Raw genomic sequence first — 10,157 nt, forward strand, 5'->3', positions numbered from 1 at the left:
CCCTGCGGTTCAGTAGGTACAGCCTGGGTGCTGTACGGGTTCAGCTTGCTTGGAGACACGTGGTTTCCAAGGCCTGCAGCCCTTCTCCTTCCTTAAAAGCCGTGGTGGCATCTCAGCGTTGCCACGCTCATGTCCTAGGCCTTGACAGTTGGGCTTTAAGTGATTTCTGAACTCTGGTCCTGAGCTCTCAGCCTGCCCCGTGCTGCTCACAGCATTCAGTGCCATTTCAGTTACTGTAAGCCTTGCCTACAGGCTGCGTCCTTGTAAAGCTGCTTGTTTGCAAGTTTTTTAGTCTCACCGGGAAGTAAACCAGCTCCAAAGCCAAAAAACCCGACCAAACCCACCCAAAATGAAGCTTGCTGGGAAGTGGCGTAGGCACCCTTGTGTTGGCTATCAGCCAAAGAGCTCCCTTCTGCAGGTGCTAGGCCTGCTGCTGGGGTGGCACAGAGCAGCTGCTGGGAAACGTTTTGTGGCATATCAATGGTCTTTAATTGCTGAGCTTTAGAATCGGGATGGTTTGTGTTTTTTAATGTTTTTTCTGACTTGCTGTGGTTAACGGTTGTCAGGCTTTATGAATTCATTAGCCATTTGGCCCAAATTTATGAGTTGCTCAGCCACCTTTTTTTTGTTTGTTTGTTTCCTGAAGTCTGTTGTGTTTTAGCTTTGTTATAAAAAGGCAAGGTTGGATGGTTGACTTACTTCCTATGACTGCTAGCAGACAGTTGGTTTGATCTCCAGTCTCCAGTGCTTCCCTAATATTTTGAAAGTACCATTTCTTTCTTGTCTACATGGGATATTTCACATGTCCTGTCTCTTTTTTCTTTCTTTCATAGGAACGAGAACTTAAGGCTGCTGCAGACAGCGTCTTATCTGAAGTAAGGAAGAAACAAGCAGACACCAAGAGGATGGTGGACATCCTGCACGCTTTAGAAAAGCTTCGGAAACTGAGGAAAGAAGCTGCTGGCAGGAAAGGTTAATTACGAGATTTTTTTACTAAACTTTTAAATTGCACACAGACAAAACAAGATTATGTGTGTGTCCTGTGCCGACTAGCAAGGTGCAGCTTGAAAAAGCTGTTTCTTTAGTAGTGATTTTAGTTACATTGTTTCACAAGAATAGCTATAGCTGTTCAGCATCTTTGTCAGTCACATGGACAGTGGATTGAGTGCACCCTCGGCAGGGTGCAAGGTCCTGCACATGGGTCGGGACAGTCCCAGAACGAGTGCAGGCTGGGCAGAGAATGGATCAAGAGCAGCCCTGAGGAGAAGGACTTGGGGGTACTGGTGGATGAAAAGCTGAACATGAGCCGGCAGTGTGTGCTGGCAGCCCAACGAGAACTTAAGGCTGCTGCAGACAGCGTCTTATCTGAAGTAAGGAAGAAACAAGCAGACACCAAGAGGATGGTGGACATCCTGCACGCTTTAGAAAAGCTTCGGAAACTGAGGAAAGAAGCTGCTGGCAGGAAAGGTTAATTACGAGATTTTTTTACTAAACTTTTAAATTGCACACAGACAAAACAAGATTATGTGTGTGTCCTGTGCCGACTAGCAAGGTGCAGCTTGAAAAAGCTGTTTCTTTAGTAGTGATTTTAGTTACATTGTTTCACAAGAATAGCTATAGCTGTTCAGCATCTTTGTCAGTCACATGGACAGTGGATTGAGTGCACCCTCGGCCGGGTGCAAGGTCCTGCACATGGGTCGGGACAGTCCCAGAACGAGTGCAGGCTGGGCAGAGAATGGATCAAGAGCAGCCCTGAGGAGACGGACCTGGGGATACTGCAGGATGAAAAGCTGGACATGAGCCAGTAGTGTGCGCTGGCAGCCCAGAAAGCCAGCCAGATCCTGGGCTGGATCCAGAGCAGTGTGGCCAGCAGGTTGAGGGAGGGGATTCTTCCCCTCTGCTCTGCTCTGGTGAGGCACCTTCCCCCCCAGTTCTGTGTCCAGCTCTGGAGCCCTCAACAGCAGAAGGACATGGAGCTGTTGGAGCGAGTCCAGAGGAGGCCACGGAGATGCTCTGAGTGCTGGAGCCCCTCTGCCATGGGGACAGGCTGGGAGAGTTGGAGGGGTTCAGCCTGGAGAAGAGAAGGCTCCAGGGACACCTTAGAGCCCCTTCCAGTGCCTGTAGGGGGGGCTACAAGAAAGCTGAAGGGGACTTTTTCCAAGGGCAGGGAGTGACGGGACAAGGGTTAACGGGTTTAAACAGAAAGAGAGAGATTGAGATGGGACATCAGGAAGAAGTTCTTCCCGCAGAGCGTGGTGAAGCCCTGGGACAGGTTGCCCAGAGAAGCTGTGGATGCCCCATCCCTGGAAGTGTCCAAGGCCAGGCTGGATGAGGCTTGGAGCAACCTGATCTAGTGGAAGGTGTCCCTGCCCATGGCAGGGAGTAGGACTGGATGGGCTTTAAGGTCCCTTCTAACCCAAATCTTTCTGTCATTCTGTGATTCTATGAAATGCTGAATACAGTAGTTGTGTTCCTAGTTTTCCAAGCTCTTTTGTATAGAAGATCCAGTAAGATAGTTGTTAGCAAGGTCAGCCTCATTCCTCTGAGGTTTTGCCAGCTCCACTCCAATAACAGAGCCCCTTCTGAATTCGAAAATTTTAAATGAATTCTCTTTTTGTTTAGGTGTTTGTCCACCCCCCTCAGCAGACGAAGCATTTGAAAATCAAGTGGAGAGTCTCAAAACATTGCTCAAAAATCGCACAGAGCTGTATGAAGCTGAGGAGAGAGCATTAAGAGTTATGCTGGAGGGAGAACAGGAGGAGGAGAGGAAGAGGGAAATGGAGAAGAAACAGAAGAAGGAAAGGGAAAGACTACTACAGCAGAAACTGGAAATTGATTCTAAGCTCTTTGGGGATCCAGGTAAATTCTGCTTGCCATACTTAGCAGTATTTTTCCACACCACACCCCCATGTCATAGACACTGGGTTTAAAATGCAGGCACAGAAATAGGTGAGAAAGAATCATCCACTGGGATGATTTATGGTCTGGGGAAAAGATGGGATAAACATAGTGTGCTGTTCACACATGTGGTGTAAGAACTGTTTAGCTCTTCAGTGTAGTCTGCAGCGGCTCTCAAAGCGATTTCATAATGCTTTGCAAGAAGAGGTGGTAGATTAAGCTGAAGTGAGAATAAACAGACCAGAGACTTCCAGCAGCCAGCAGGTGCTTTAGTCTGGAGATCTGATAAGTGTGACTCGGGTAATCTGTAAAGATTCACCGTCTGTATGTTCCCTTTCTTTAGAGGATGGAGGCAGGAAAAGTTTTGCTCGTCTTGACTTGCCTCTGACAGCTCTGGTAGGGATGAGGAGACATGTAAAACGTAAATAGTCCTTAGTATATTACGCAGGGAGGTGATTTCAGGTTAGGGCTGGGGAGCAGCAAATGAGTTGGCAAAGTTGGGGCTTCTGAGACTTAGTAGGATCAAAGGTCTTCCTGGTGTACTGAACGATTTCTGTGTCTGTGTTTGAACAGATGAGTTTCCTCTAGCCCACCTCCTGCAGCCCTTCAGGGAATACTACTTACAAGCTGAGCATTCTGTAGCAGCTCTAATCCAGATCAGGTAAAGAAAAAAAAATCTTTATTGTATTGCATATCGAGATTGGAAAATTAGGGTCTCTTGTGGTTCTTCCAGTATGGTTTTGCAGTGAATTGTCCTGGTTTTTTTCAGCTAAGGGTCAAGCTTCTGGCTTGATAGAGTTGTATCCAGCAGATGCCCCTGTGAGGCCGTTCCCTTCTGTGCATATCCATGCCATTTAGTAGAATAATACTTGTAATTTTCACAGTTGTGTTTTGTAAAATAAGTCCCAGAGTACAATTTATAGTGTTTTGTGCACTGATCGGCATGGAAAAATGCCGCTGGGGGTACGTAATAACTCTTATGACCCAACTCCCACCAGCTCTCCTCTCAAACGCTGCTTTCTCTGTTAAAGGCACGAATGGGATCAGTACTTGGTGCCGGCTGATCACCCTGAAGGAAGCTGCATCCCTCCAGGATGGGTTCTCCCGAGTCTCCCCACAAGTGACACCTGGGCCACTGCTGTCAGATAGTGCAGTGATCAGTTATTTTCACGCTGGAGGCACGTTCTGTTACAGTCGTGTGAGTAAATACGAGGGGGTTCGGAGAGGAAGTCTTGTCCTCCGCTTCGGTCCTGGATTGAAGAGAAGTGCCAGAACTGGTTTGCAGGGAAATACCGGAGCAAGCCCACAGCTGCCAGGCCTCTCCTGGTATGGAATTACAATCCTGCTGCGAGTTTTGGTTAACAAATCTCAGTCTTAATAAAAAAACATCGCTGATGAGGGAATTTGTGCCAGTATTAACATCCTATTTTTAGTGGCTTTTATCTTTATGAGCCAAAATCCAGATGATGACATTTCCAGAAATAAAGAAGTTTAAAAAAAATAAGATCATTAGTAAACATGTTTTTCTTCTTAAATGAAGCATGTCAAGCATCGCTGTCAAAATAGTTCCTGTATTTTTGTGCGTGGAGACGGACCTACTACAAGTTTAAACAGATTCTGAAGTACAAACAAGACAGGGTTTTTCAAGGCTGATTAAAGCCGCTGTTGACGTTTTACTTTTGTGGACTAAAACTGGTACCACAACATGGAAAAAATTCCCAGATGTGGTGAAGTAGGTCAGAGAGCCGTGTGAATATATAGAGATCTGATGGATAAGCCTGCTGGAAAACAATAAAATCTGAAGTCTAACCTACTGTATATATATTGCCTCTATAGCTATTTTGGTATAGGGACAATTAGTGATACACTATCTGATTCAAAACCACAGCTCTATTTTCTAAGTTATTTATTGTAAATAGAGAAAAATGGATTTTTTTTTTGTTAGTTTGAAGCGTTTTTACTCCGAGGGAGAGATTTGTCTTAGTTCTTCACATCAAATACGACTCCAATGTGGAGGGAAGTGCTGGGAAAAGATTTGTGTGAAGGAACTTCTTCCTTCTACACGGTGGCGGCGGCATCTGATTTCAAACCTTTCCATGTTCGGGACAGCTTGCTGGGAACAGCCGTGGGCCGTATGGTTTTGGGGCTTTGCTGGTCTCTGCCGATCGTCGTGGCATCTTCCCAGAGCTGCAGTCGTTACTCTTGCTTAGCCCTAACGTGTGGGGATGGGTTTAATGTCCCCAGTTCCTTACGTCCCCAGCGTGGGGACATTGTGTAATTCAGGGAGGAGGCAACATGTAATTGCCTAAATTCAACGCTTGGGCACGTGTATAATGTTAGTAGTTGATTTCTGTTAGTAAGAGCACAGGGCCTAGTAGTTTCTGTTAGAGTTAATCTGGGTGCAGAAGTTTGCAGTGCTTGCTCCTGTGAATATTGCCTACCTATAGCACCCCAAAATACTGATCACTGCACCGTCACCTGGAAGCTGAGGTTCTGGTTTGCAATCCGTACGTCTTCCCGTCGCTTCTAGCGTCTCGTTACTCCAAGACCTACGGCTGGGTCAGATCCTGGGGAGTCTTACCTGACGAAAAAGCAGAAATGCAAACAGCCTAAGAACAATTGCAGAAACACCACTTTGGGTTCAGGAAGCTTAGTGGCGGGAGGGTGCTCTGCTTAAATAGTCCGGCTCCTTATCCCATCAGCATGTCTGGTGAGACCAGCTCACCGCTTAAGCTACGGTAATCTTAAAACCCTCCAAGTCAGATGCTTGTCTGGTGCTGCAGGAATTTAAGGAACCGAACAGTAGAAAAACAAACCTGCTCTCCCAGCCCTGCAAGAAGAGCTCCATGATTTCAGCGGACGGTAAGGATAACTTCATCTTGTCAATAAAAACGGGACTTGGGAGTGGCAGCGGATGACGTACGTTTAGGAATATTTCAGTTTCCAGCTTTCTGTGGTTTGTTCTGTGTATTTGCTTTTGCCTAATGGCATCTGTGTGAAAGTGTTTCATGTTTTCGGTGAGGAGGTTGTTGAAGCCACAGATGGAAGAAGCGTGTCTCAGAATACGTGGAGACAGGGTATTAATTCTTAAAAAACCCTTGTGTGTTTGGATTTAAGAGGCAAATTTGTCCAAGTACAGTTTTTCCTACTATTAAGTTTTAAAAAATTACTGTATCGCAGAAGAGAAGTCATTGGCCGTGAGTTTCTGAGACTCATTTGCATCCTCTTCCTTCCCAGGTCCCAGTGCCATTTGGGTTTTTCGTGCTTTTAGGCAGATCCTCTTCCCGATCCCATTTATTTGTTTGCCGGCCCATGCCTGACGGGAGCGTCGGCAGGGCTGGTGTGAAGCAGGTGAGGACACAACCCTTGTAGGAGTTGCTTTCTGGTGTAAGTAGGTGGTTACCACTGACCCTCTTCTAGTCTTGTCCAGTAGCTTTTTTGTTTTTATCACCCCAATGTACTTTTTTTTCCTAAATAGTGGGTTTGGGAATGAACCTGTGGGAGCCTTTCTGTGCAGGATTTGTGCAGTGAAACGGTGAGATACAGTACCGTGATCTCTCCCTATTTTTTCATGGTGGCTTCAGACACATTCCCAACCCATCTCCACCCCTTACAGTGACATTTAAACCCAAGTAAAGCTGTTACGGAGGACGAGATTCTCCCTTCCTTCGCACTTCCATGCCGCACAGCTTTTGGGAATTGCTGACTTACAGCATAAGCCGCCCGGAGGGTCCGTCCCTCTTGCAGGCAGGAGCTGGAGGGGTTGGGGACAGCGGCTTCACTTACAGGTGTGTTATCACGTGTTCTCTGTCAGCGCTGACGTGGATTGTAACTCGGCTGAGCCCTCTTAGGCTGGGGAGCAGATGGCCGGGCTCCGTGCGGGCTGCCGACACGTTGCCTGTGTCACGTGTTCGCAGCGGTACATGTGCGGGAGCCGCCGAGCTGCCCGGGGGCTCTGCCTGCGCTCCAGCCCCGGGTATTAAAGGCTCCCGGAGTAAGCTGGTGAGCAGCAACTCTTGTAGCTCCGATAAGGGCAACTGAGTTGCGCCGAGCGATTGTATTTGTGGTGTGGAAGCGGTTTGTTAGTCCTTTGCTAACTTAAAAAACTACCTTGAATGCCATTTCCCATTTAAGACCCTTATTTTTGCATTAAACAGGCAGCTTTTTCTTCCTTGCATACATTCATCTGCTTGTTTTCTTTTGGTGTTTATCCTCATTGTCATAGAAGCCGTTTCTTTTTCAAGGAAAATAAAAATTTTGTACAAGCAGTTAGGAATGTCACACCAAGTATTTACTGCTCTGGGGTGCTCAGGCACTGGCTGCAGAGCTTGGTGTAAGACTCACCACCAGTTCTAGGCAGTTGGCAATATATAAAGAAAATTATTTTGCCCGCTGTCGTTACTGGGAAGCTGGGGACTCAGGATTTCGTGCAGCAATAGCAGCTTTTTACTAAATTAAGACGTTCATACAGACCAGAGCTGATGGCTGTGCTACTGCAGTAATATTTTCCATGCCACCATTCCCAGTTCATCAGAAGTTTTTCTCTCCTGCTATTCCTGCTCTAACATCACTGCACTTAAAATGACTCGATGGTTCTTAAAGCTAATCTGGCCTTAAAGTGGCTCGTTGGACGTCCCTCTAACACCGAAGCTTGCCTGACTCACCAGCCTCCCTGTGTGGCTCTTGCTAAACTGCTGTGGCACAGGAGGAGCTGCCCTCATCCCAGCTTCCCTGGGCTGCTCCGGGTGATGGCTTAGCAGCACGTGGCTGCGTGCATGAACTCCGTGACCATGGGTGCTCTCGGGTCACGCAGAGAGAGGAGGTGTCCTCGACAGCAGTTCCTGTCTCTGTAACTGGAAGAAGTGCTGGTCTGTCCCCAGCTTGGGAAAGGGACTGTGCGGTGGGCAGCGGAGGGAAAGGGAGGTCAGGAGGAGGGATGGGGAGCAGGGTGGCATGCATGGAGGTGGAAGTGGAGGAGAAAAATGCCGAGGGTTTCTGCCAGATGAAGCTGTAGGCTTGGTTAGGTCCTGCTGGCTCAAGCTCAGAACAGCAAAGGTTAGTTCAGACAAACCTTCCCCGTATCAGTGATCAAAATTTTGCAAATCTGGGCATTGCACACGGTGGTTATTACTTGGCTGGCTGCATCTCTAAGGGCTGCGTTCCTTTTAGCGGCGTCACTTGATGCTCATCTTTCTGTCCTTCCACCCAAATTAAAAGGTGCTAGTCCTGCCTTTTACAGTTTCGTTTCATCCCTTTCTCCAGCAGCAAGAAGTCGCGCAGCGGCCATGAGCTACCTGGATGAAGTTCCCTTCCGGACGGCCAGGAGCCTCGACGGGGACGCGGCGGAAGAAAACACTTTAATCACCGCCCCAGCCATCGACCTCCCTGACTGTGCCGACATCCTCATGAGCACCATGGTGAGTCGCCTCTGCTCGCACCCGCGCCTGGATTCGCCTCGGGGGGATGCTCGAAGGGGTGTCAGCGGTGTTCGCCTTTTCTTCTGAAAGAAGGTTGTGAAATCCCAGCAAAGACGATTTCAGAAATACTTTGCGTGTTCAGCTTTAAGTAGTCTCACCCGTAGGTGGGGTGAGCGCACTTCACGGGGGGAAGGCGATCTGGGCCGGCCCAAACAGCCTCTGCTCCCCCCGGTGATGGGTGAACCAGCCGTAAACCCCACATTGGCATGTCACTAGCTCAGCCTCCCTTATCCCTTCCCCCTAGAAGTGACACATCCCAAATCCGTGGGGTGTGTGTAACATGAAGAGTCTCCATGCTGATCATTTTAAGCAATTTCTCCAAAGGAAATTTTACTGCGCACGTTTTTTGCTGCCCGTGTAAAGGCAGGTGATGGTCTGCCTCCCCATGGACCAGCAGAGGTGGTCCACCACCCCGTCTTATCCCAGAAAGCCCCCAGCCCGAGTTCTGCCCTGGTCAGGGGCACGTGGGTGCTCCCTGCGGAGGCCGAGTGATCGTGCTGGTGGTCCAGGCTGATCTTCCTGGAGGCACGTGGTGGTGTTTTCCTCAGGGAGGCTGGTTTGGGTCCACAGCTGACACGTGGCGGGGAGCAGTAAAAACAGCATTCCTGGGCTGTGAATGTGCTCGCCTGCCCGTCTGGAGGAGACCTTGTTTGGAGAGCTCTGGGGCAGGCAAGGCTTATTCCAGGAAAACCCTCAGATTTCAGTCTCAAACACGCTTATATTTTAAGCCAGACTGTGTGGAAATGACGACTCTGTTCTGGAAGCAGCCAGTTCGGAGACTCCCGTGGCCAGTCCTGCCTCTGTCCAAGGTGGCATCTCCCCCCTTGGTGGCTCTGGGCCCCCATGCCCGAGGTGGCTCTGCCTTGTTCCACTAACGAGGGCCACAAACGAGCTCTGCCACCAGCCTGGGGCAGCCTGTAGCCTGCCTGAAATTGGGGTGCCCACATCTGCTTGCCCCCTCTCCCCTTCCACAGCAGCCAAAGTGACACAAAACCACCTCTGAGCATAACACACCTATCAAAAGAATTGTAGGTACCACTCAGAATAGTAATAACTTCGTAGACAGATTTTTTTTTCCAGTATAAATTTGGAGATTTCCTATAGGGATGAGGCTGGCATTGCCCAATCCTACAGCCCCAGTGGCTGTAGCCAGCCCTGATGCTCAGGGAAAAGGGAGCTGATATGGGAAGGATGTCCTTAAGAGGAAGCGTGTGGTTGCTCTGCGCTGTGTGGTGCGGTGTCAGGTGCCCTCACCAGCTGCTTCTCGCCCTTCTGCAGCACGACTTCTCACTGGAAAGAAAAGTGCTGTACTGGGTCGAGGTGGCCTCTCAGCAGCAAACCTCCCGGCAGCGGGTCACCTCCGAAGTCGTCCCCACGGCTCCAACCCTCCCGGCAGCGGGTCCCCTCCGAAGTCGTCCCCACGGCTCCGCCGTGCTGGCTGCTGCTGGTGGACTCCAGTGACGGCTACAGTGGGAGAGCACGGGATGGGGCGGTGCGGCGCTGCATCAGCCTGAGCGCTGCTGACGGTGGCTACGGGCACGCCAAGGGCAGAGCTGCCTTGTCCGACACCGAGAGCGAGACCTGGCACTCGGAAGAGGACGAGTATTCGGAGGACGATGAGTACTCCTCGACCTCTTGGGAAGAGAACAACAAGGATGAGAAGGTTTCCCGGAGGAGAAACACTGGGAGAGGTGTGGCTCTGCGTTCCGACTTTTACCAAACCCGACCAAAGACATCGCCCGGCATGCTGGAGCCCTCGGAGAATGGTGGACACAACCCAGC

The 10,157-nt window shown here is 49.4% G+C and overlaps 2 protein-coding genes across 2 annotated transcripts in view; both read left to right on the top strand.

Annotated features, from left to right (window-relative positions):
• PDCD7 (programmed cell death 7) overlaps positions 1–4,102 on the top strand; it is a gene marked incomplete at its 5' end in the record, with an annotated part of 4,426 nt that extends 324 nt beyond the window's left edge. Inside the window, 4 exons of the mRNA XM_010147934.1 lie at positions 834–972; positions 2,623–2,859; positions 3,472–3,559; positions 3,930–4,102. Coding sequence (XP_010146236.1) covers positions 834–972; positions 2,623–2,859; positions 3,472–3,559; positions 3,930–4,047 — 582 coding nt within the window. The remainder of the gene's footprint in view (positions 1–833; positions 973–2,622; positions 2,860–3,471; positions 3,560–3,929) is intronic.
• Positions 4,103–8,183: 4,081 nt separating this feature from the next.
• UBAP1L (ubiquitin associated protein 1-like) lies at positions 8,184–10,066 on the top strand (the record flags this gene model as incomplete). The annotated part of the gene is made up of 3 exons (XM_010147935.1): positions 8,184–8,315; positions 9,654–9,728; positions 9,772–10,066. Coding segments are annotated over exons 1-3 (502 nt in total), but the record flags the coding sequence as incomplete, so codon positions are not given.
• Between the last annotated feature and the right edge of the window lie 91 nt (positions 10,067–10,157).

The sequence above is a fragment of the Eurypyga helias genome, unplaced genomic scaffold (assembly GCF_000690775.1).
Source record: "Eurypyga helias isolate BGI_N326 unplaced genomic scaffold, ASM69077v1 scaffold41112, whole genome shotgun sequence".
In the NCBI taxonomy this organism is placed as follows: domain Eukaryota; kingdom Metazoa; phylum Chordata; class Aves; order Eurypygiformes; family Eurypygidae; genus Eurypyga; species Eurypyga helias.